General features: G+C 45.2%; 1 protein-coding gene across 1 annotated transcript in view; it reads left to right on the top strand.

Annotated features, from left to right (window-relative positions):
* Positions 1-26,036, top strand: part of LOC144592168 (uncharacterized) — a 77,867-nt gene extending 51,831 nt beyond the window's left edge. Inside the window, exons 4-13 of the mRNA XM_078396621.1 lie at positions 2,645-2,730; positions 4,514-4,685; positions 8,031-8,210; positions 9,261-9,389; positions 10,740-10,873; positions 13,805-13,859; positions 17,027-17,168; positions 18,348-18,495; positions 20,100-20,708; positions 24,130-26,036. Of these exons, the coding sequence (XP_078252747.1) occupies positions 2,645-2,730; positions 4,514-4,685; positions 8,031-8,210; positions 9,261-9,389; positions 10,740-10,873; positions 13,805-13,859; positions 17,027-17,168; positions 18,348-18,495; positions 20,100-20,708; positions 24,130-24,684 (2,210 nt within the window). The 3' untranslated portion in view covers positions 24,685-26,036. The remainder of the gene's footprint in view (positions 1-2,644; positions 2,731-4,513; positions 4,686-8,030; positions 8,211-9,260; positions 9,390-10,739; positions 10,874-13,804; positions 13,860-17,026; positions 17,169-18,347; positions 18,496-20,099; positions 20,709-24,129) is intronic.
* Positions 26,037-27,170: the final 1,134 nt, after the last annotated feature.

Here is a 27,170-nt window from a genome sequence, read left to right as displayed (position 1 = left end):
CTTTGTGCTTCCTCAGTTTATTAAGTAATAAGTAATAAATATAATATTACATTGGTCAATAACTTCTTGTCTTTGCCTACTTGCATTTTCATATTTTTCATATTTTCTACTGAAATCGTCTGGCAAATGTGTTCTATCAAATATGTCAAATTTAGAATCCATGAATAAATCTAGTAATTTACAAAGACTAAGTTTCTCTGATATGCGAATTAACACTTAGAGTCATACAGCACAGAAACAGACCTTTCGACCCAACTCGCCCATACCAACCAAGATGCTCAATCTAGCTAGTACCATTTGACCCATATCCCTCTAACCCTTTCCTATCCATGTACCTGTCCAAGTGTCTTTTGAATGCTGTCATCGTACCTGCCTCAACTATCTACTCTGGCAGCTTGTTCCAAATGCCCACCACCATCTGTGTGAAAAAAGTTGGCCTTCTGGTTTAAGATGAGAGGGGAAAGATTTAATAGAACCTGCATCTTCTGGTTCTTGATTCCCCCACTCTGAGTAAAAGCGTCTGTGCATTCACCCTATCTATTCCTCTCATGATTTTAGGCACCACAGTAGGATCATCCCACAGACACCTGCACTCATACTCATTGACTACTTAACGTTTGACCAAATTCCATGGAACGGTGGTGCAGCAGTGGAGTTATTGCCTTACAGCGCCAAAGACCTGGGTTTGATCCTGATTATGGATGCTATCTTTACAGAGTTTGTACGTTCTCCCTGTGACCGTGTGGGTTTTCCCCGGGTGCTCTGGCTTCCTCCCAAAGATGTACAGATTAATAGGTTAATTGGCTTTGGTAAAAATTGTAAATTGTCCCTAGTGTGCAGGGAGAGGATGAGAAAGTGGGATAATATAGTGGTGTGAACGGGTTAGCATGCACTCGGTGGGCTGAAGGGCCTGTTTCCGCGCTGTATCTCTGAACTAAACCAAACGAAACAAAAACTCAATGAATGAATGTTTATTGGCCAAGTACGTTCATATACAAGGAATGTGTCTTGGTGGCTCCGCTCACAAATGACAACACAAACATACACTTAACAATTAAGAATAAAGCATAAACACATCAAAACAATAAGGATACAACATTATTGGCTAAACATGTGGGTGAAAATAAACCAGAGCAAAAAAGTCGGTCTGTTCTCCACTGCAGTACTTCTAACCTTCTTCTTTTTCGTGTTCTTCAAGTAGTTTATTTCCCAGGTCCACGATCATCTGCAAGTCATTGCAGCACTTGGTCCCAGTCCCATAAGATATAGGAGCAGAATAGGATCTGTATCTTTAGACTTTAGAGATAGAAACATAGAAACATAGAAAATAGGTGCAGGAGTAGGCCATTCGGCCCTTCGAGCCTGCACCGCCATTCAATATGATCATGGCTGATCATCCAGCTCAGTAACCTGTACCTGCCTTCTCTCCATACCCCCTGATCCCTTTAGCCGCAAGGGCCACATCTAACTCCCTCTTAAATATAGCCAATGAACTGGCCTCAACTACCTTCTGTGGCAGAGAATTCCACAGACTCACCACTCTCTGTGTGAAGAAATGTTTTCTCATCTCGGTCCTAAAAGACTTCCCCCTTATCCTTAAGCTGTGACCCCTGGTTCTGGACTTCCCCAACATCGGGAACAATCTTCCCGCATCTAGCCTCTCCAACCCCTTAAGAATTTTATATGTTTCAATAAGATCCCCCCTCAGTCTTCTAAATTCCAGCGAGTATAAGCCTAATCTATCCAGTCTTTCTTCATATGAAAGTCCTGCCATCCCAGGGATCAATCTGGTGAACCTTCTCTGTACTCCCTCTAAGGCTAGAATGTTTAGATAGAGCGCAGAAACAGGTCATTTGGCCTACCGAGTGCACGCCATAACTAGATAATAGGTGCAGGAGGAGGCCATTCGGCCCTTCGAGCCAGCACCGCCATTCAATGTGATCATGGCTGATCATTCTCAATCAGTACCCCGTTTCTGCCTTCTCCCCATACCCCCTGACTCCGCTATCCTTAAGAGCTCTATCTAGCTCTCTCTTGAATGCATTCAGAGAATTGGCCTCCACTGCCTTCTGAGGCAGAGAATTCCACAGATTCACAACTCTCTGACTGAAAAGGTTTTTCCTCATCTCAGTTCTAAATGGCCTACCCCATATTCTTAAACTATGGCCCCTGGTTCTGGACTCCCCCAACATTGGGAACATGTTTCCTGCCTCTAACGTGTCCAACCCCTTAATAATCTTATACGTTTCGATAAGATCCCCTCTCATCCTTCTAAATTCCAGTGTATACAAGCCTAGTCGCTCCAGTCTTTCAACATATGACAGTCCCGCCATTCCGGGAATTAACCTAGTAAACCTACGCTGCACGCCCTCAATAGCAAGAATATCCTTCGTCACATTTGGAGACCAAAACTGCACACAGTACTCCAGGTGCGGTCTCACTAGGGCCCTGTACAACTGCAGAAGGACCTCTTTGCTCCTATACCCAACCAGTGATCACCGTTAGTGTACGGCTGGTCGGCGTAGACTCGGTAGGCCGTAGGGCCTGTTTCTGCTCTGTATCTCTAATCTATGAGCCGTTTGTGTACAAACTGAATGGGTTGAGACGAAGCCAACATTAATTCTCTCTCGCTTTCCTTTTCCAGCTGTGGCTTTGTACCTTGCGGACAGGTGGTGGGCAATAGATGATGTCATAAAAACTGCTGAGTCATCCCGCCAGGGTCTCCAGCAGGTAAGTTAACTCTCTTCATATTATGAGCTTACATTGGCGGCACGGTGGCCCAGCGGTAGAGTTGCTGCCTTACAGCGAATGCAGCGCCGGAGACTCAGGTTCGATCCTGACTACGGGCGCTGTCTGTACAATGTTTGTACGTTCTACCCGTGACCTGCGTGGGTTCTCTCCGAGATCTTCGGTTTCCTCCCACACTCCAAAGACGTACAGGTATGTAGGTTAATTGACTGGGTAAATGTAAAAATTGTCCCTAGTGTAGAATAGTGTTAATGTGCGGGGATCGCTGGGCGGCGCGGACTCGGTGGGCCTGTTTCTGCGCTGTATCTCTAAATCTAAGTCTTAAAAAATCTAAAATTAGTGGAAATTTTGTTTAGGTAGTGGTAATTCCTTTTCGTGATGCAAAGGGTTCTTTGAATGTGTGCGTGAAGAGCTGTAACCAGCAGGGTTCGAACCTAATGCTGGAAGCATCCAGTTGGCCGGAGAAATCTTTGTCTACTGACCTGGCCATAAAAGCCTCCGTGATCCTATGATATTAAAAATGCACGATTTAAAAAATTTTACAATGATGTAGCACCATTTGCTGGGTAATAACAGATCAGGAGGATGTAGACTAATGGGTTTACAAAAGACTGCAGCACGATGATTAGGTGGCAATATATCTGAAGGGCAGGCACTGTGTCGCAGCGGTAGAATTGCTGCCTTACAGCGTCAGGGACCTGGGTTCTATCCTGACCACGGGTGTTATCTGTACGGAGTTTGGACGTTCTCCCCGTGACTGTGTGGGTTTGCCCCAGGAGCTCCTGTTTTCTCTCACACTCCAAAGACGTACAGGTTTGTAGGTTAATTGGCATCTGTAAAATGTAAATTGTCCATTGTATGTAGGATAGTGTTAGTGTCTAGTGTATGGCGTGATCGCTGGTCAGCGTGGAATTGATGAGCCAAAGGGCCTGTTTCGCGCTGTATCTCTAAAAATCTTTTTTTTTTTTAAAGCACCTCAGTTACATTGTCACTATACCCACCCTGAAATATCAGTTCAATGCAAGAAACAGCCAGAAAGGATACGGGTTGCTAGATTCTCCCATGACCCACAATGGAAGCCAGGAGAATGGGACTCGCATTAATTTAGTAACAATTATGTTAACAACCTCCACTCTCTGCATTTTGCTGAAAAAAGATTGCCTTCATCAAGATATCACAGTGTTATGGTCAGGAGTTCCATTTATTGGGATAGTTGTTCAGAAGATAGACCATGCACTGCATGGGGAGATTTCTTTGGCCAGATGGTGGGGAATCCGTGCAATTCATTGCCACAGACGGTGGAGGAGGCCAAGGCATTGGGCACTTTTAAAGGTTTAGAGGGATATGGGCCAATCGTTGGTTGGTGGGAGTAGTGTAGATGGGGCATGTTGGTTGGCGTGGGCGTTGGGTCGAAGGTCCTGTTTCAATGCTGTATGTCTCTCCGACGTCACGACTCTCCCCTCTTGGAATTTAGGTACATTCCAGCGTCTACAGTTCAGAGACACAGCACGTAAACAGGCCCTTCAGCTCACCGAGTCCATGTCGGCCAGCGATCCCCTTGTACTAGTTCTATCCTACACCCTAGTGACAATTTGCAGGAGCCAATTAATCTATAAACTTCCAAGTGGGAAGTGTTGGAATGTGGGAGGAAACCGGAGCACCCGATGAAAACCCGCCCGGTTACCACCCGCTGTGCTCTGGTAATGAATTATCTTTTGAAATACAGTCGCTGGTTGACTTTTCCACCATGTTTGTGTCACAACAGGTAACTTCGCTTGGGGAGCGAATTGTTCTGTACATTTTGAATCGCATCATTTACAGAGCCCAGGAAATGAATGCTGATGAGCTCCCTTTCCTTTGCCACAGTGCCGTTGAGTTTGCTAAAATCCTCTGGAAGTCGGGGAAAGCAATTGGATTCTACTCCATCAAACCCACAGGTATGTGGCTGGAGGTCGGGATGATTTCTGAGGAGAATCAAGGCAGTACAGTTTGGTTTATTGTCATGTGTACCGAGGCTGCAGTCAAAAGCTTTTGTTGCGTGCTAACCAGACGACACATGATTATGGGCGGCACGGTGGCGCAGCGGTAGAGTTGCTGCCTTACCACGAATGCAGCGCCGGAGACTCAGGTTCGATCCTGACTACGGGCGCCGTCTGTACGGAGTTTGTACGTTCTCCCCGTGACCTGCGTGGGTTTTCTCCGAGATCTTCGGTTTCCTCCCACACTCCAAAGACGTACAGGTATGTAGGTTAATTGACTGGTTAAATGTAAAAATTGTCCCTAGTGTGTGTAGGATAGTGTTAATGTGCGGGGATCGCTGGGCGGCGCGGACCCGGTGGGCCGAAGGGCCTGTTTCCGCGCTGTATCTCTAAATCTAATTTTTTTTATAATCGAGCCATTCACAGTGTACAGATAAGCCGATGAAAGCTAGTCTGAGGGTCACCAAGGAGGTGGATAGTAGTTCAGGACTGCTCTCTGGTTGTGGTAGGATGGTTCAGTTGCTTGATAACAGCTGGGAAGAAACTGTCCCTGAATCTGGGTGGTGTGTGTTTTCACACTTCTAGACCTTTCGCCCGATGGGAGAGGGGAGAAGAGGGTGTGGCCAGGGTGTGACTCATCCTCGATTATGCCGCTGGCCTTGCCGAGGCAGCGTGAGGTATAAATGGAGTCAATGGAAGGGAGGTTGGTTTGTGCGATGGTCTGGACTGCGTGCACAATTTGCTGCAGGTGAGGGTGTAGGGGAGATTTCTCAGAACAAGTCAAGTCAACTTTATTTGTCACATACATATTCAAGATGTGCAGTGAAATGAAAGTGGCAACGCCTGCGGATTGTGCTAAACTACAAAACAGAATAGAAAAAAAATGTTAGCACAAAAAATAAATTAATACGTTAAATTAAATTAGCCCCTGGTGATATGAGAGTTAGCAGTCCTGATGGCCTGTGGGAAGAAACTCCGTCTCATCCTCTCTGTTTTCACAGCGTGACAGCGGAGGCGTTTGCCTGACTGTAGCTGCTGGAACAGTCCGTTGCTGGGGTAGTAGGGGTCCCCCATAATGTTGCTGGCTCTGGCCAATACCCAGTTGTCATATTTTGTGGGATGGCTGTGGATATTGGGATTGTTCTCCTTGAGAAAGGACGTGCTCAAAATGTGATGAGGTTTAACAGAGTAATATTAAAGATACAATTTATTGGCAGGAAGGTTTTTATTGAGCGGCACGGTGGCGCAGCGGTAGAGTTGGTGCCTGACGGCGCCAGAGACCCGGGTTTGATCCTGACTACGGGTGCTGTCTGTACGGAGATTGTACGGTCTCCGTGTGACCACGTGGGTTGTCTCCAGGTGCTGTGGTTTCCTTCCGCGTTCCAAAGACGCGCAAATTTGTAGGTTAATTGGCTTCTGTAAATTGTCCGTAGGTAAGGTATAGGATAGAACTGGTGAGCGGGGTGATCGTTGTTCTATTTGAATTGTCCGACGTGAAAGAATAGTGAAGCTGGTTGCCATGGCAACTTCCAAAGTGGAGGAGCAGTGGAGGTGAACTAATTGGACAGACTTTTAAAAGAACTGGCATCGGCACATCTGCTTTTTATTTAACCCCCCCCAAAGTATGTTTTGTAACGTCTATCAAAAGATATCATCTGTTCCCTCACTCTCGTCTCCCGTCCCATCCCTACTGCCTTTGTTGTTTTAATTTGTCCTTTTATGCTGAGTGTTGTGTGTTTGTGTTCTGTTTATGTTTTTAAACATCCTTCATCGCATTTTGTAAAAGAGATTGCTGTTGTGTGCATCTTTGTTAATCCCAAAGCTGTCGCAGTTTGCCAATCAGTATGGCAACCATGGTAGTTGTATCTCTAAGCCAGGTATCTGTATTGTGTAATGTTAATGTCCTGCTATCCTTTTTTAATATGAAAAAACAGTAGATAGTGTCAACCAATTATTTGGGTTTTGTACAATACAGGTCCAAAACTGATTTTTTTAAAAATAATTTTTTTTTACGCCACCCTTGGTTCCAGAGCACTTCTGGATTCTGAAGACAATAGACAATGGGTGCAGGAGGAGGCCATTCGGCCCTTCGAGCCAGCACCGCCATTCAATCTGATCATGGCTGATCATTCTCAATCAGTACCCCGTTCCTGCCTTCTCCCCATACCCCCTGACTCCGCTATCCTTAAGAGCTCTATCTAGCTCTCTCTTGAATGCATTCAGAGAATTGGCCTCCACTGCCTTCTGAGGCAGAGAAGTCCACAGATTCACAACTCTCTGACTGAAAAAGTTTTTCGTCATCTCCGATCTAAATGGCCTACCCCTTATTCTTAAACTGTGGCCCCTGGTTCTGGACTCCCCCAACATTGGGAACATGTTTTCTGCCTCTAACGTGTCCAACCCCTTAATAATCTTATACGTTTCGATAAGATCAGTCTGAAGAAGGGTCTCGACCCGAAACGTCACCCATTCCTTCTCTCCTGAGATGCTGCCTGACCTGCTGTTGGCTTTGGTAAAATTGTAAATTTGTAAAATTGTAAATTGTCCTTGGTGTGTCGGATAGTGTTTTGTTTTATAGGGGACCGTCTTCTTCTTTCGTGTCCGTCATCCATGTTCCAAATGTTACATCACAGTCTTCGTCCGTCCTGAAAAGGGCACAAGCTTCTGGCGACAATCAGTGGGAGCCATCACTTGTACAATAGATGATGGTGGTATGATCACTGGTCAGCGTGGACCCGGTGGGTCCAAGACGCTGGTTCCACTCTGTATCTCTAAAGTCCAAAGCTACAGCATGGAAATGGGCCTTTCAGCCCACCAAGTGCACGCCGACCCGCGATCATCTGCTCACTTGTTTTCTATGTTATCCCCCACTTTCTCATCCGCTCCCCACGCACCAAGGGGCGATTTACCGAGGCCAATGAACCTACAAACCCGCGCGTCTTTGGAGTGTGGGAGGAAACCAACATGGTCACAGGGCAGACGTGTAAACTCCGCACAGACAGCACCTGAGGTCAGGATTGAACCTGGATCTCTGGGGCTGTGAGGCAGCAGTTCTAACAGCTGTGCCACTGTGCTGCCCTATTTATAGAAAAAAACCATAGAAAATAGGTGCAGGAGTAGGCCATTCGGCCCTTCGAGCCTGCACCTGGATACGGTATGAGTTTGACTTGACTGTATCTTGACTATTTACGGTCTAATATATCTGATCTGTTTGGATAGCATGCAAAACAAAGCATTTTGCTAACACCTCAGTTTGCGTGACAATAATAAACGAAAGCCCGTTATGACCATTTTATTCTGTAGGAAGCAAGTGTCAAGCCTTCCTGACCAGGTGCTACCGGCTGCCTGTCCTGGACACCATCTTTGTGAGGAAGAAGTACCGTGGGAAGGGATATGGTCTACAGATGCTGGAAGATTTTGTTGACTGTTTCACAGAGGAGGCATTGGGTTTGAGATACCCACTCTCGCCGTCTATGTATGCAGGTAAAAAATATATCCAACCCTGTAGAAAGTTGTTTCTTTGAAAATTGATACAATAGAATCATTAGGACACTCGGGTTGAAAGACTCTGGTAAGTCTTTAATATGTATCACTGAAACAACCATTGAGTCCGAAGAAGGGTCTCGACCCGAAACGTCACCCATTCCTTCTCTCCAGAGATGCTGCGTGTCCCGCTGAATTACTCCAACTTTTTGTGTCTAAAATTGAGCAAAAACATGATAGCTCGTAGCTGCTTATTTAAGGCAAACTTTAGTTTTAGAGATACAGTGTGGAAACAGGCCCTTTGGCCCATCGAGAGAGCGCTGACCAGTGTGCTAGTTCTATCCTACAAACTAGAGACAATTTTACAGAAGCCAATTAACCTACAAACCTGTACGTCTTTGGAATGTGGGAGGAATCCGGAGCGCCCGGAGAAAACCCAAGTGCTGAGAGGGACAAACTCCGTCCAGACAGCTCCTGTAGTCAGGATCGAACCCGGATCTCTGGCACTGTAAGGCAGCATCTCTACCACTGCGCCACAGAGCTTTCTTAAACATATCTTTGGATTACTCAATCCATTTTACCAAGGATATTCACAATGTTGGTATTGGTTTAGAAACAGAAACATAGAAAATAGGTGCAGGAGTAGGCCATTTGGCCCTTCGAGCCAGCACCGCCATTCAATACGATCATGGCTGATCATCCAAAATCAGTACCCCTTTCCTGCTCTCTCCCCATATCCCTTGATTCTGTTAGCCCTAAGAGCTATATCTAACTCTCTCTCTTGAATACATCAATATGTATTCCTAGACTTGGATGTCGTTATACAGAGGCAAGTAAGGTTGAGATGCGGCTGAATGTTAACTGGTGGATGAACTTTAAGTTCGAGGCAGTGAGGGACCTGGCCTCGTGATTAATTTCATTTGTCGTCTTACTACTTATTTAGTTCAATAACTTGTGAGCTTTATTTGGACAATGTGACTAATTAAACATAAAAAGCACCTGAGACTGGTTGTGTTTCCAAGTTTTTCATGGCTATTTTCATTTCTTTAGTCTGCCAGAAGTATCTGAACAATTATCCTGATGATCGCAACCTTCTTTGGGAAGTTGAAGGAGTTGGTCACCCGTTCCAGCGAACTCTGATTGCTGACAGGCTACTGGCACAGATATCACCGATAGAAGGTAATGCAGGAAGACTGACAGAGAGTCCTCGCGTCATGTACAGTCAGAAAAAAGGCTCTTTGCTTCAACTCATCTATGCCGACCAATATGCACCGTCTAACCTAGCCCCATTTACCTGCGTTTGGCTCCAAAGCTTTCCCATTCATGTACCTGTCCAAGTGTCTTTCCAGAGATGCTGCCTGACCTGCTGAGTTACTCCAGCACTTTGTGTCCTTTTTTGTTGTTGTAAACCAGCATCTGCGGTTCCTTGTGCCTCCATAATAAGTTACCCAAGTATATTTTCTAAAACGGGTAATACAACCTTTAAAAGACATTTGGACAGATACGTTGATCGTCATGAAAAAATTGGGCCAAAGGGCCTGTTTCCCTGCTGTACGACTCTCTGACTCTCTGGTTAACCATGAACAGACTTGCTATGGCATCCGCTACTTTGCAATACCGATTACACATCAAAAATTGGTTGTACATGAATTCTGGGTGCCCTAGAAGGTTTCAAGGTCAGTTTATTGTCACGTGTAGCAATTAAGGTACGGTGAAATTCAGATTACCATACAGCCATACTAAAAAAAGCAACAAGACACACAACTACATGAAAGTTATCATAAACATCCACCACAGCGGATTCCCCACATTCCTCACTGTGATGGAAGGCAATGAAGTCCAATCTCCTTCCTCTTTATTCTCCCGCGGTCGGGGCAGTCGAACCATCCGTCGGGGCGATCGAAACTCCCGCGTCGGGGCGGTCGAAACTCCTGCGGCTTGGAGTCCCCAATGTCGGTCTCTAACCAGAGACCGCGGGCTCCGCGATGTTAAAGGTCTCGCAGGCGCCCACGGTTGGAGCCCCAAAGACGACCCCCGACAGGGATCGTGAGCTCCGTGATGGTGAGTCCGCAGGCTCCCGCGGTGGAGCTCCCAGTCGATCTCCAGCAAAGGCCGCCAACTCCACGATGTTAGGCCGCAGTGCGGACGGAAATACGATACGGAAAAAAAAAAACGCATCTCCGTCGAGGTAAGAGATTAGAAAAAGATTCCCCCAACTCCACCCCCCACCCCACACACACAAAACAAGCTAAAGAACACATACATTTAACGCACAAAACAGACACAAAGGAAGGGACACAGACAGTTGGCGAGGCAGCCATTGCTGGCGCCTTTCCTTTGCTCCATCAGTATTTCCCATCAACGTGTGTGGAGGGATTTATAAAAGCTATAATGTGCATCATGGTCGGTATGGGCAAGTTGGGTCGAGAGGCCTGTTACCGTGCTGTAAGACTCCAAGTCTGTTTTCTGTTTGCATAATTGACTGCTCTGATCTTTGTGGCCAACTGGTATGTGTCTGTTTCCCTCGAGGTATGGATATCTCCCAGGAGGATGAAGAGGGAAGTGTAGGAGGAGAGTCTTCATCTCTGATCCTGACGGAGACTGAAAGTGGAAGCCACCTGCCCGGCCATGTGAAGAAGCAGCTGAACCTGACAGAATTACCCGTAGGTTCCCATTGAATGGTTTCCTTTTGTTCAGTGAAGGGCTGGTGGGGTGGGGGGGAAAGAGCCTAGAATGATGGCAATCTAGAGATAGAGTAGCTGCCTTGCAGAGGCCCGGGATCAATCCTGACTACGGGCGCAGTCTGTACGGAGTTTGTACGTTCTCCCTGTGACCAGCATGGGTTTTCTCTGAGATCTTCGGTTTCCTCCCACACTCCAAAGACATACAGATTTGTAGCTTAATTGGCTAGTTATAAATGTAAATCGTCCCTAGTTTGTGCAGTGTCATAGTGTTAGTGTGCGGGGATCGCTAGTCGACGTAGACTCGGTGGGCCAAAGGGCCTGTTTCCACGCTGTATCTCTAAACTAAACCCCATTTGCCCTCTACAGTCTCATTGCTCTGTCCAAAACTAAACACAGTACGCTACTGATATCCTGTTTGAGGCACTAGGTTAAAACTGATTAACCAGCCATTTATCTCATTGCAATTTGTGGGGTATTGGTCTCTCCATGTTCACTGCTCCGTTTACACAAAAACCAGCACAACAAAAGAACTTCAAGGACATGGTTTAGAAGTGGCACTTTGAAGTTATGGAGGAGTTAACTGTGATGGGAATATGCTTTTGGAGGGTCCGGATTTCTGTAATGCAAACATACAATAGCAAGCAGACAAATCCTAATAAAACCCAATGATCCATGGAGGCGTACTATGCAGGCACCTAAATCAATAGTGCACTTGGTGAAAACTACCCCAGCTAACAATGAGTGTAAGCGTTTTTTAAAGATTTTTTTTAGATTTAGAGATACAGCGCGGAAACAGGCCCTTCGGCCCGCCGAGTCCGTGCTGCCCAGCGATCCCTGCACATTAACACTACCCTATATACACTAGGGACAATTTTTTTTTAACATTTACACTGTCAATTAACCTACAAACCTGTACGTCTTTGGAGTGTGGGAGGAAACCGAAGATCTCAGAGAAACCCCATGCAGGTCACAGGGAGAACGTACAAACTCCGTACAGACGGCGCCTGTAGTCAGGATCGAACCTGTGTCTCCGGCGCTACATTCGCTGTAAGGCAGCAACTCTACCGCTGCACCATCATGCCGTCCAAGTTTGAACCAGGATGATACAATGGCAGTTGGAAAAATTAGAACTTTATTAAGGCCCAAGGTGACTAGTAACAAATCTTCATTCTAAGTTGGAAGATAACCTCAAAGACGAATGTTTTCGAAAGGGCGGTTCAGAGGATAATTGGAGGAAAGCTAGCTCATTAGAAATCCTCATTAGAAATTGGGGATAACGAGATACTGATTTGGTGAAATTGTCTTCAGAAAACATTTCTGATTCTGATGCAGAACCTTACCATGATATCTACCAGTAGATGTTAGAACTGCTGTCTCACAGTGCCAGAGGCCCAGGTTCGATCCTGACCTTTCTGTGTGGAGTTTGCACGTTCTCCCTGTGACCACATGGGTTTCCACTCGCGTCCCAAAGACGTGTGGGTTTGTAGGTTAATTGGCATCTAATTGCACTTTATTCTATTTTAAATATCTACTTGCACTTTATTCTGTTTTAAAACTGTTCTAATTTGTTTCATTGGGTTGTTTAAATTAATACTGACTAGCTAATTGATTTATTGCATCGCATGGGAGGCGCATTCCCAATCTCGTTGTACCCCTGTAAAGATATATTGTATTCAAGATTCAAGAGATTCAAGATAGCTTTATTGTCATCCAAATTGGACGAAATTCAGTCACCCACAGTCCAACAACAAAAGCGTCAAAATAGGCATTAAAATTACACAACCCCCAAAACACACAAAAGAAACATCCATCAAGAAAACATCCATCACAGTGAGTCTCCTCCAGTCCTCTCCTCACTGTGATGGAAGGCCACAATGTCTTTTCCCTTCTCCTGCCGTCCTCTCCCGCGGTCAGGTTGTTGTGGTTGCAGGCCGCGCCGGACGGTCCGCAGCGGGCCGAGCCACAGCGGGCTATGACCTCTATTGTATTGTATCTGCAAGTTGCCCCGAGTGTGTAGGGAGTGGATGAGATAATGGGACAGCATAGAACTCGTGTGAACGGGTGATTAATGGTCAGCATAGACTCTGTGGGCTGAAGGGCTGGTTTCCATGCTGTTTTTCTAAACTAAACTAGACGGGCAAAATCATAGGACCACCACCACCAGGAAATTGCCCTCCAAGTTGCACACCATTCTGACTTGGAAATACAACACCGTTTCTTCACTGTCTCTGGGTCAAAACCCTAGAACACCCTCCTCCCCATCAGCATAGTCAGTCGGCACAAGTTATAGGAGCAGAATTAGGCCACTTGGCCCATCAAGTCTACTCTGTCATTCATTCATGGCTGAACTATCTTTCCCTTTCAACCACATTCTCCCCATAACCCCTGACATCCGTACTAATCAAGAATCTATAAATCCACCTTAAAGATACCCATTGATTTGGCCTCCAGAGCCTTCTGTAGCAATGAATTCCACAGATTCGCCACCCTCTGACTAAAGAAATTCCTCCTCATCTCCTTCCTAAAGGTACGTCCTTTTATTCTGGGGCTATGACCTCTAGTCCTAAACTCTCCCAGTAGTAGAAACATCCTCCCCACATCCACTCAATCCAGGCCTTTCACTATTCGATAAGTTTCAATGAGGTCCCCCCTCGTCCTTCTAAACTCCAGTGAGTAAGTGAGTATACTGGCACCTTAAGGACTGCAGCCGTTCAAGAAGGCAGCTCGCCACCAAGTTTAAGGACAATGAAATACTACTCAGCTCGTGAAGCTTGTATTTCCACAATGGAAAAGAGGCAGGTTTTTGTTTCGTGGTGAGAGGGAACAGAAACCAGAAGAAAAGACAAAGTAATGCTAATCAGGTTGTTTCAATTTTTTTTTAATGTTGACACTGAAATGTTGTTCTTGCAGACTGAGTCGAATGCTAACCAAGAATTGCCGAGTGTCTCTACGATCCTTTCAGAAGGTGAGTTAATGGATAATTCTACGTTCAAAGTTACATCCCCACTACTGGATGCTGCTTTCTTGTTAGAAACGCTGAAAATATGTTAACCTTATCATTCTCGTAAACCTCCTCCGGGGCCTCTCCAGTAGGGTTGCCAACTTTCTCACTCCCAAATAAGGGACAAAGGGCAACGTCATGTGACCTCACCCAGCCGGCGGCTACGTGCTCACGCTCCATCAATGGTGGCCGCCCGTGCCGGGAGGCGGTTTGCTATGCAACTTCCGTTAGGCGGCCTCCTGGCCTACACTGTCTGGGCCTACACTGTCTGGGCCTACAGCGGCCCCCGGGCCTACAGTGAACTGGCTACAGCGCCCTATCGGGCCTAATATGGGATAAGGGCTGTCCCGTATGGGACAAACCCATTTAGCCCAATATAGGGGATGTCCTGGCTAATACGGGACAGTTGGCATCCCTACTATTCAGTGCCAGCACGTCTTTCCTCTGGTATGGGGCCCAAAATTGCTCTGGATACTCCAAATGTGGTCTGACAGTTGCCTTATAGAGGAGCCTCAGCATTACATCCCTGATTTTATATTCTAGTATTTTCGAAATAAATGCTAACACTATATTTGACTTCCTTACTACCGTTTTGACTTGCAAATTAACCTTGCAAACATGCACTTCCGATTTTTGAATTCTCTCCCATTTAGAAAATGGTTTGTCTTCATCCCTACGACCAAAATCCATGACTCCGCACTTTGCTCCACTATTACATCTGCACCCAAGGGAAAGATTGGCAATTAATATTCTGAGTATTTTATCTTGTATTTGCTATTACAGCCCCACCTACAGGCAAATGTGTTTTAATGATACATTTTCACATTGCAATGCCCAAAAGTGATGTTCTACAATGTACTTTGAAAATTAATTTTGATAGTTTCTGGATTGTTTTTTTTGTGATAAATATTCAAGTGAATTGCTTGTTTTTTTTTCTCTTCTACCATTCCAGGGTCCTTTTCCACCATCCTCCCTTTCCCCCATGGTCTGCTTAATCTCATTCCAATATTAAAACAAGGATCTGCAGATGCTGGTTTATACAGGGACACAAAGTGCTGGAGTAACACAGTGGGACAAGCAGCATCTTTGGAGAACATGAATAGGTGACCGTTTTTAAATCGGGACCCTCCTTCAGACCACGCTCCCCACCTCTTTTTCTGCTTTCACCCCATGCTACAATCTGTGAACAAGGGTCCCCACCTGAAACATGGCCTATCCATGTCCTTCACAGAGGCTGCATGACAATAGACAATAGACAATAGGTGCAGGAGTAGGCCATTCAGCCCTTCGAGCCAGCACCACCATTCAATGCGATCATGGCTGATCACTCTCAATCAGTACCCCGTTCCTGCCTTCTCCCCATACCCCCTCACTCCGCTATCCTTAAGAGCTCTATCCAGCTCTCTCTTGAAAGCATCCAACGAACTGGCCTCCACTGCCTTCTGAGGCAGAGAATTCCACACCTTCACCACTCTCTGACTGAAAAAGTTCTTCCTCATCTCCGTTCTAAATGGCCTACCCCTTATTCTTAAACTGTGGCCCCTTGTTCTGGACTCCCCCAACATTGGGAACATGTTTCCTGCCTCTAATGTGTCCAATCCCCTAATTATCTTATATGTTTCAATAAGATCCCCCCTCATCCTTCTATATTCCAGTGTATACAAGCCTAATTGCTCCAGCCTTTCAACGTACGACAGTCCCGCCATTCCGGGAATTAACCTAGTAATCCTACGCTGCACGCCCTCAATAGCAAGAATATCCTTCCTCAAATTTGGAGACCAAAACTGCACACAGTACTCCAGGTGCGGTCTCTGCTGAGGTCCTGCTGAGTTATGTCAGCACTTTGTGGTTTTTTTTCAGTAAACCAGCATCTGCAGTTCCTTGTGTCTCCACACCCTCAACTCGCTGCGCATGCAGCCTCTTTCCAGTTTACTCGCACTGATTTGAGTTTTTAAATGTTAGCTCTCTTAGCTTTATGGAAAGATCCTTTTTCAAAACTGTCCTCGGCACGGTGGCGCAGCGGTAGAGTTGCTGCCTTACAACCCCAGAGACCCGGGTTCAATCCTGACTATGGGTGTTGTCTGTACGGAGTTTGTACGTTCTCCCTGTGACCGCGTGGGTTTTCTCCGGGTGCTCCGGTTTCCTCCCACATTCCAAAGACGGTGCAGATTTGTAGGTTAATTGTAATCAGAAAAAATGTAAATTGACCCTAGTGCTCACCCCCTCCATGACACGCTGGTCAACCTGAGGAGCACCTTCAGCAACATCTTGGTTCCACCAAGATGCTGTACTGAACGCCACTGGAGATCCTTGTTCCCTGTGGCTATCAAACTGTGCAACTCCTCCCCCTTCTGTCGTGGGGTAGACTGGCTCCCCTCCCCTCCCCCTCCCTTTTGCACATCCCCAATCTTTTGCACTCGTCACTTTAATTTCATGTTTCATGTACCTCCCGTTCTATGAATGTTGACAGATCAATTTCCCTCCTGGGATAAATAAAGTTCTATCATATCGGGTGTGTAGGATAGTGTTAATGTATGGGGATTGCTGGTCGGTGTGGACTCGGTGGGCCAAAGGGTTTGTTTCCACGCTGTATCCATAAACTAAACTAAACAAAAGCTCAATGTTCTCCACTGCATTACTTCTACTTCTTTCTAATTGCCTTCAAGTAGTTTATTTCCCAGGTCCACGATCACCTGCAAGTCATTGCAGCACGTGGTCCCAATCCCATAAGATAGAGGAGCAGAATTGGGGTGTTCGGCCCATCTCGATGGCTCCGCCGTTCGACAATATCTAATCCATTGGCTCAGGACCTTTCTTCGGACTTTGTTTCTATAATTCAACCCTAATACTCCTGAGAGTGGAGGTAAAGCAGATTAGCCAGAAGCTAATACTGACACAGAATTACTGGGGAAAACGTTTGACAATTTCGCATAAACAATGTGTCGTTCCTCAAAGGGCATCATGGATGCAAAATCAATCTGTTGTTGCATTTTATTGAAACAAACCTATTTTTGGCCTTCGGCGCAGTTTGGAAGGAAAACAATTTGCATTTTCTTGGGCGATTGCTTGCAATGTCTCTCAATTGCAATGTAACTCAATTGTGCCTCTTATGAAATGGTTCATGCTTCCAGAGCTAACGAGGCCGCCTGTTGCTAAATGGGGAAGAAGTTTCCAATCTAAGCATTCCGCAGCAGAGAAGAGGCACATTGAGTTGGAGCAAAGGTGTCTGACCAGCGAAGAGGAGGTGGTTGAGCCTAAAGATCTGCAAAACAGGTATTTGCGCACATTGTAGACAGCTTGGTTAACATACATTTTGAGAGTTTGTGCAGGTTAGGACTCTATTCCTTGGAACGCAGGAGGGTGAGGGGTGATCTTATAGAGGTGTACAAAATCATGAGAGGTCCCGCTGAGCCGGATGGTCACATCGCACAGTGAACCGGCACAGACCTACTTGAACTTTATACTGTTTTAAATCTGTTTCTAATTTTGTTTCACTGGGTTGTATAAATTTATACTGATTAGCTAATCAATTTATTGCATCGTATGGGAGGCGCATTCCCAATCTCGTTGTACCCCTGTACAATGACAATAAAGTTGTATTGTATCGAATAGATCGAGTAGACGCATAGTCTCTTATCCAGAGTAAGGGACTCAAGAACTGGAGGACATAGGTTTAAGGTGAGAGGGGGGGGGGGGGAAAGATTTAATAGGTACCCGAGGGCTACCTTTTTCACACAAAGGGTGGTGGCGTATGGAACGAGTTGCCGGAGGAGGTAGTTGAGGCATGTACTATCGCAACGTTTAAGAAAAATTTGAACAGGTACATGGATAGGACAGGTTTGGAGGGATATGGGCCAAATGCAGGCAGGTTGGACTAGTGTAGATAGGACATGTTGGTCGGTGTGGGCAGGTTGGGCCGAAAGGCCTGTTTCCACACTCTATGACTCTAAATAAGGATCGTGAAAATCCAAAAAACACTGCAGTGTTAACATTTCAGGCAGAGCTGCTGCCTCACAGTGCCAGAGACCAGAGTTTGATCCTGACTACGGGAGCTGTCCGAGTGGAGTTTGTACGTTCTCCCAGTGACGCGTGGGTTTCCTCTTTAGTTCATACCAATAAGAATGTTTTATTCACAAAATGCTGGGGTAACTCAGCAGGTCAGGCAGCATCTCGGGAGAGAGGGAATGGGTGACGTTTCAGGTCGAGACCCTTCTTCAGTCTGAAGAAGGGTCTCGACCCGAAACGTCACCCATTCCTTCTCTCCCGAGATGCTGCCTGACCTGCTGAGTTACTCCAGCATTTTGTGAATAAGTCGATTTGTACCAGCATCTGCAGTTATTTTCTTATACCAATAAGAATGTTAGTCTCTTTATCTGCAGCGACACTTGCAAATATGTGAAATCAAGATATTTTTAACACCAATTTCGAGCACACAATATGTATGTTTTTCAGTTCTGAACCCACGACAGACATAAATGAGGAGGCTCTGGAAATAACCGATAACGAGGAAAAGTGCACCATTTTGGAGGATGTTACAGAACTAATAGTAACTGATGTTGTAGTATGTGAAATTGAGGTGTTGGAACCAGATAGCGATGAGGTAATTGGGGTAGTATCAATGGGGCAGGGGATATGAGCATAAGACATACAAGGAGAATTGGGACATTCGGCCCATTGAGTCTGGCCCACTATTCAATCATGGCTGATCTATATTTCCCTCTCATAAGGTCATAAGGGATAGGATAGCATTAGGCCATTTGGCCCATCAAGTTCACTCCACCATTCAATCATGGCTGTTTCTATTTCTCCCTCCTAACCCCATTCTCCTGCCTTCTCCTCATGACGTCTGACACCAGTACTAATCAGGAATCCATCTCTGCCTTAAAAATATCCACTGACTTGGCCTCCACAGCCTTCTGCGGCAAAGAATTCCACAGATTCACCACCCTCTGACTAAAGAAATTCCTCCTCGTATCCTTCCTAAAAGAGCCTTTAATTCTGAGGCTATGATCTCAAGTCCCAGACTCTCCCACTCTCAATCCCCTCGTCTACTTTCTCCCCATAACCTTTGACACCCTTACTAATCAAGTACCTATCAATGTTCATACTGTTGGGCTGCAAGCTGCCCAAGCGAAATATGAGGTGCTGTTCCTCCAATTTCCGGTGGGCCTCACTATGGCACTGGAGGAGGCCCATGACAGAAAGGTCAGACTGGGAGGGGGAGTTCAACTTCAACTCCCCCTCCCACTCCCAGTCTGACCTTTCTGTCATGGGCCTCCTCCAGTGCCATAGTGAGGCCCACCGGAAATTGGAGGAACAGCACCTCATATTTCGCTTGGGCAGCTTGTAGGCCAACGGTATGAACATCGACTTCTCCAACTTTAGATAGTTCCTCTGTCTCTCTCTTCCCCTCCTCCCCCTTCCCAGATCTCCCTCTATCTTCCTGTCTCCACCTATATCCTTTCTTTGTCCCGCCCCCCCTGACATCAGTCTGAAGAAGGATCTCGACCCGAAACATCACCCATTCCCTCTCTCCTAGATGCTGCCTGACCTGCTGAGTTACTCCAGCATTTTGTGATGCCTTCGATTTGTACCAGCATCTGCAGTTATTTTCCTAAGTACCTATCAATCCTCGCTTTAAAAATACTCAATGACTTGACCCGAAACGTCACCTATCCATGTTCTCCAGAGATGCTGCCTGACCAGTTGAATTACTCTTGCACTTTGAGTCCTTTTGTGCGTTAACCATCGTCTGCAGCTCCTTGTTTCTACACAGTGTAACTTATTTTTAATCTCTTTGAAATATGCTACGAAATATCCACCAGTATGTTTCGTTGTGTATCTGTGGAATTCTCTGCCTCAGAGGGCAGTGGAGGCCAATTCTCTGAATGCATTCAAGAGAGAGCTAGATAGAGCTCTTAAGGATAGCGGAGTCAGGGGGTATGGGGAGAAGGCAGGAACGGGGTACTGATTGAGAATGATCAGCCATGATCACATTGAATGGTGGTGCTGGCTCGAAGGGCCGAATGGCCTACTCCTGCACCTATTGTTTATTGTCTATTGTTGCTTATCACATCAACGAAGAAATGAAACCAAACAATGTTGCCTAAACGTGTAATCTCAGAAAGCAAAAACAATATATATGTGGTGCATTAATCTTGGTTTAGTTTAGAGATAATCTGTTTTCACTTGTTTTAAACTTAGGATAAGGAATCTTCATCTGAGACTGCTACTGAACCAGTCGACGATGAAATGGCAGACTCTGCTACTAAAGAGTCGTCAAAGACAGAGGAAGTAATTCTTTCCAAGTCGCTAGATTTTGAGGAGATTCCTTGTGAGTCACCAGCGGGTGAGGAGGGGATTCCTCTGAAGTCGTCAGATTCCGAGGAGGTATTGGCTCCACAGGCGTCAGAGACTGAACAGGCCATTCCTAATTCTGAGGAAGTAATTCCACAAGATCCCTCGGAAACTCCGGAAGATATTGCTCAGGAGCCGTCGAAGACTGAAGATGTGGCCGCTCAGGACTCTGTAAAGCTGGGAGCTGAAACTGCTGAAGATACGACGATAATGGATGAAGAAGAAATCACTGAGGATTCAACCAAAATAGAGGAGGAGGAGGATTCAATCAAAATGGAGGATTCAATCAAAATGGAGGATTCAATCAAAATGGAGGATTCGACCAAAGTGGTGGACGAAACCGCGTTGAATGAATCTGCTAATGGTGCATCAGGTGATGCTACAGAGAAGGAGCCCGATAACCCGGAATGTACAGAGGAAACAAAAGAATGTGGTGAAGACGACAAGCTGGAAAAGGTACTGTTTAACCTCGGTTTCTTTCTCAATTTCGCTTTGACTTTCAAAACTTCTCCTTTGTCAGTTGAATGAGCAGAGCAGATGATTTTGACTCTGCTTTGAATGTTGTTGAGTCGGACTGAAAGAGTACACTTAATTGGATTGTCTGCATTGGTAACTTCCGTTTCTTCCTTTTGTGATAGCCCACATAGTTCACTTTGAAGTATTCGTACTAGACAATGATAAATCTTGTCCATCCACCTAACCTTGGGGCCAGAACGAGCTGATTGACAATATATCCATTCAAGAATTTAAATTGTACAACAAAATATATAAAATGCTGGAAATATGCAGCAAGCTGGACTGTATCTGAGGAGAGAGGGACGGGGTTAATGTCTCAGGCTGTAGATCCTTGCTGGTGACCTAACTTTGCCAGTTCAGCCCAACATTCTGTTCCTTCCTCCTCAGGTGCGATGTGACTTGCAGGTTATCTCCATTATTTTATTTCATAAATTATAGGAGTAGAATTGAACCATTCGGCCCAATGAATTGACTCTGCTATTCAATCATGGTTGATCTCTCACTCTCGCCCCTCCTCACTCTCGTTCCCCCCCGCTCTGGCCACACTCCGCTCTCGCCCCCCCCCCCCCTGCTCCCCCCTCTCTCGCCCTCCCCCCCCCCGCTGCGCTGTCACTCCCCCTCCTGTCGCCCCCCCCGCTGTCGCTCCCCCCCCGCTGTCGCTCCCCCCCCGCTGTCGTTCCCCCCCACTGTCGCTCCCCCCCCGCTGTCGCTCCCCCCCCCCGCTGTCACCCCCCCGCTGCGCTGTCACTCCCCCTCCTGTCGCCCCCGCTGTCGCTCCCCCCCCCGCTGTCGTTCCCCCCCACTGTCGCTCCCCCCCCGCTGTCGTTCCCCCCCCGCTGTCGATCCCCCCCACTGTCGCTCCCCCCCCGCTGTCGTTCCCCCCCGCTGTCGCTCCCCCCCCCCGCTGTCGCCTCCCCCCTCTCTCGGGCAAGGAGAAACGGGTTGATATGTACTCATTATCACCTATCCCACAGCCAACAATGGACTATTGTGAGCTCCACATTTCCTTCATTCCTCCTTGCTTTCTGTACATCTTCCATTCATTTGTTCTAAGTACCCATTTATATCTCTCGTTCCCCTCTCCCCTGGCTCGCAGTCTGAAGAAGGGCCTCCACCAGAAATGTCACCTATTCCTTTTCTGCCCGACCCACTGAGTTACTCCAGGTTTTTGTGACTTAGCCGAGCATCTGCGTTTCCTCCCTATCTGCTCCATTGTGAAATCTCCTCATGATATGCCAACTTTGAAGTTCTCCTCCTCGCTCTGAGAGTTCTGCAACAATCTCTCTTGCTGCACCCTCTCTGTAATTCTTCCTGCTTTCCGACCATGTTTTAACCCAAACTCACTACCACAGATTAGTTTCACTGTTGTCCTGTTGAGTTCCACTGTCTGTATTAACTCGTTATCTATCACCTATCCCAGTCAACAATGGACCAGTATGGGCTCCACATTTCCATAATTATTGTTACTTTCTGCATATATTCCGTTCATTCGTCCCAAGTACCGTTTATATCTCTCGTTTCCCTTTCCCCTGACTCTCAGTCTGAAGAAAGGTCTCGACCCGAAATGTCACCTATTCCTTTTCTCCAGAGATGCTGCCTGACCCGTTGAGTTACCCCAGTATTTTGTGTCTGAAACGAATGATACTTTGGGTTGATAATCTTTTTATAAGAACTAGATTTGTGTAACCATTTCAATAGACAATAGGTGCAGGAGGAGGCCATTCAGCCCTTCGAGCCAGCACCGCCATTCAATGTGATCATGGCTGATCATTCTTAATCAGTACCCCGTTCCTGCCTTCTCCCCATACCCCCTTTAAAGATGAGCATGGATGCTGCTTCTTCACTGTGCATCCTCCTAGGCTTGATTCTGTGGTCTACTGCTTATAAGTAATATTACGGATCAAGTTAACTAAGTTTTGCCATTCTCTTGGTCAACGTTTAAACAGCTGAGCGCTAGCTTTTGCTGAGGCACTATTTCAATTCGATCAAAACCAGCAAAATTACCCAATTAGCCGCTGCTCCACTTGCATACAAAATTTAACAGCAGACGCTATTTGTGGTTATAGTTTCAGTTTAGAGATACAGCATGGAAACAGGCCCTTTGAGTCCATGCTGACCATCGTTCACACGAGTTCCACCTCATCCCACCCTCACATCCATTCCCTACTGGCAATTTACCGAGGCCAATTAACCTACAAATCTCCACGTTTTGGGGATGCGAGAGAAAATATACTATCCATTGGCCCGAATGTCTTCCTGCAACCCAGTAGTATTAACGGGTAAGATATCCACTGGGAAGTTTACAGCCCAACAACATGAACATCGAATTCTCTAATTTCAAGTCATACCCCACTTACCTGCCCTCTCTTTCCCAACACTTTCCCTCCCTGCAGGATGCCCACCTGCCATATCATATCATATCATATCATATCATATCATATCATATATATACAGCCGGAAACAGGCCTTTTCGGCCCACCAAGTCCGTGCCGCCCAGCGATCCCCGTACATTAACACCATCCTACACCCACTAGGGACAATTTTTACATTTACCCAGCCAATTAACCTACATACCTGTACGTCTTTGGAGTGTGGGAGGAAACCGAAGATCTCGGAGAAAACCCACGCAGGTCACGGGGAGGACGTACAAACTCCTTACAGTACAGCGCCCGTAGTCAGGATCGAACCTGAGTCTCCGGCGCTGCATTCGCTGTAAAGCAGCAACTCTACCGCTGCGCTACCGTGCCGCCATCCTAAGTCCCAGATTTTCTTTTATCCCCTCCTCCTGTCCTTCCATCCAAAATCTTCTCTCCAACTTTACATTTCACGCTTTATTCTTTATCCAACGCCATTGTCTCCTTTTTCTTTAGCCTTTGTCACATTCCACCCATCAGTTCATCTCCCCACCTCGCCTGTATCCAGCTATCACTTCTCATTTCCTGCTTTCTTCTCCCATACTCTACTTGAAGTAGAGTAAACTTAGTTTGAAGAGAGGTCCTGACCCAAAATGTCTGAAGGGTCTCGACCCGAAACGTCACCCATTCCCTCTCTCCTAGATGCTGCCTGACTCCAGCATTTTGTGATACCTTCGACCCAAAATGTCGCGTTCATTCCCTCCACAGATGTTGCCTGGCAAACTGAGTTCCTTCAGCACTTTGTTTTGTTTTTGCTCAAGACCCCAGCAACTGCAGTTTCTTGTGTCTCATCTTTGTGCAAAATAGAATAAATGTTTGTTCTTGAAAGGCTAGAGGTGGAACTATTAAGTAAAGAAAGTGATGTTAATCTAAATTTTTGTTGGGAATTGATGGGTGTTTATTGCGATTATTATTGTGGCTAAGAGTTCTTTACTCTTCCTGTTCAGGCTGGAGATGTTGCTGAGCAGAATGACAGCAAAGAAGATGAACCAGTGCAGGATCCAGCAGCCAACTGCACCCCTTCCAACCTGAATGAAACTAATCCAAATAAAGATGCAGTATCTGAACACACAGAACAGCCCGATGTCCAAGCTGATGAGAAGACGCCCGATAGCGGCCATGAGTCTGTTAATGAGGAGGCATCTCAACATAGCGGTGCGGAGAGTGAGGCCACGTCCAGCGTTACAAAGACTGACTCTGCACAGCAGGAAGGTGAACCAGCGGAGTCCAATGCCCCGATGGACCTCAGTCTTGGTCCTTTGCTTGTGATTGAACTTCAGGATGTTTCGCAGAAGCAGGCCACGACTGTCCATCCGGCAGCAGATGAAGCAAAAGAAGTCGATCTGAAAGATCAGCCCTCGCCGGCTGTGGCTGAGAAGGGGGTCGACAGTAGTTCAGAGGAGATGGAAATGGAAGTGCCGGTTATGGATAGGAGAAATTTGAGGAGGAAAGTCAAGGGAAACAAAGGACCTCCCAAGAAGCGAAGCAAGGTAGCGGCATGAGCACAAGTTCCACCATGTATGTAACTAATTGTAATCCACTTTGTTACAGGAGATGCAAAATTCCAGCTAAGTTGTGTGATGCTGGGATAATTCAAGCCCTGTTTTCCTGTACTTCATTAACAGACACTCCCATTTCATCAACACTATTAAATAAAATTTAAATTCTAATGCAGATTTTTGATGTTGCATCTTCAACAGTTTGAAAAAGGGAACTCCTCATTTATGAGGAAGCTGTTTTATAAGCATCACTTTATTAACTTTGGAATGTTAGAATAAAATGATCCTACAAATGTTTAGTTTGATGTACTATAGGAGAGTGACCTATAAACCAAATTTATTAAAAGCTGACTTTGTAGCTTGTTTTAATTTTGAAGTTGTTTTTAAACTTCATTTTGGTAGTAAATTGAATATTGTACCTAATGTGCAAAAATGCAGTCTGTTAATAGTATCTTAGCTTTAGATTCAGTTTGACCAGTGCTCTGAATGGTAATCCAAAGAAAAGCCTTTGTATTGCTTGTCTGTTTGCATCAGAATAGTAGGGTTAGTCTAGACCTTCTAATACAGCACAGTATGATAGCCACTAATGTCTATTGTAATTTCAAACTTATGTTTTGAGCTTTCTACTCATAATTCATGTTTGGATTGGATACTAAATATCTAGTGTTAGAATAGTTCATAATTTTCATTGATCTAATATAGAATAAAAGCTTTCACAATTATCAGATTTATTTCCAAGAGGTATTTTAGAACAAATTCTGGATTTTGTTTCTGATGGATCATTGGTCCATAATCCTTAACTTTTTATATCTTGAAATACAATAAGAATGCTTTTTCTTTAACCACACATGACAGATCCTTTGTTTTTAAAGTTTTAACTTTGTGACGACTCACTTTATTTTATTGTCTAATGCTTTTAAAAGCTTTTTTTTTTTGCAGTCTGATCAGTACAGTAAAGCATCAGCATTTTCTAAACAAAATGCTAAACTTGTAATGGAAGTAATTGGCAATTCTTTTACTTGGTATCTGGAGCTTCTGGTCTATCATATAGCTTCAAGGATGGTTAATGAGTGCCATACATCCATTGTGATTACATCTTCCAATGTGATGTGGTTTTGTATCTGATGTGGTGTCAATACTGTCTTTCTAATATCAGCTTATTTGTTAAAATTATTTAAATATCTTTCATAATTTCACAGCACCATTGTGATTCACTATAACTGGACTAGGAAGGGAATAATGAAAGCTTTTAAATGTACTGAATAAATCTTTATGTATTAAGTAACATTGGTACTAGAATGTTATTTTTTGTATGTATAATTTTTACAGTGAAGTCTGTCACAATAAATTTCTTTCTGGCAGAATATTGTCAAATTAAGCTATTTTGCAGATCTTGAACAAAATTCCATTGAATTATAAAATATTAGCCCAAATTGGACATATCTTGATTGAGATCTTTTAATCTTTTTTAAAACATCTAATCTTTACATTTGTTACAATACACATGGGACACTTCATCTAAGATTGGATAATTATGATTAAAATTTTAATATGCTTGCATCATGATATTCTCAAGAGGAAAGATATCAGGCATCAGTGATTGCAATTGAAAATACTAATGTTTCATCCCTTTTGAGAATGACTTGCTTTCTCCAAGATTCTCAAGACCTACAATCCTCTTACTATTCTGAACTATCTTACTATCTTCTGCATGGAGAAAAATATTCCAGATTTTCCTCCCCTGGTGTCTCCTACTCCAATACCCTCCCTAAATAGCTAGGTGTCTAGTTTACTCCATCAGGCTTCATCTTACCTGGTGTTTCTTCATGGATATGGGCATCACAACTAATGCAGGGTCACATCAGTAATTAGACTTGTGGATTCAAACAGTATACAAGGGCAAATTCATTGCAATTTGACACTTCACTGGGGATCGGACTAGGATAGAGAATAAATGGGATAGCTGAGTGCAAATATCAATTCCATGGGCCTTATGGCAAAATAAATTATGAAATGCTGTGCATATTGTTTATCAAATGGAAAAAGTACCAATATTTATGAGGGGCACATTAACTTTCATTCTTCATCATTGAAAACAGTCTTGATTGCTGGAGGCCAATCACCAAACCACATCAAATAGCAGTAGGAACTACCACCACTTACATTCAAAATGGCATTTTACTGAGGTTAGAAGTGGGAATGTGTGTTGATGGTGGCCACTGTACTTCAGCGTGCCCAGATAATGAACTATGCATTAATTTACCAAGCCCTGGACAATCCATGTTTGGGTTGATGTCTGCCATGAACATTACGTGCCACTTTAGTGACCTACAACAATCATAAGGAAGTGATGGAGCAACTAAGTGGGTCAGATAACATCTCTGTAGAACATGGAAAGGTGATGTTTTGGATCAAGACCCTTCCTCAGATTGTGACTGAGGCAGGGTCCTGACTTGAAATGTTGCCTATCTTCACTCTCCAGAGATGGT

The sequence above is a fragment of the Rhinoraja longicauda genome, chromosome 3 (assembly GCF_053455715.1).
Source record: "Rhinoraja longicauda isolate Sanriku21f chromosome 3, sRhiLon1.1, whole genome shotgun sequence".
Lineage (NCBI taxonomy): Eukaryota > Metazoa > Chordata > Chondrichthyes > Rajiformes > Arhynchobatidae > Rhinoraja > Rhinoraja longicauda.
Note: the sequence above shows the minus strand (reverse complement) of the source record. Positions and strands in the feature narration are given on the sequence as shown.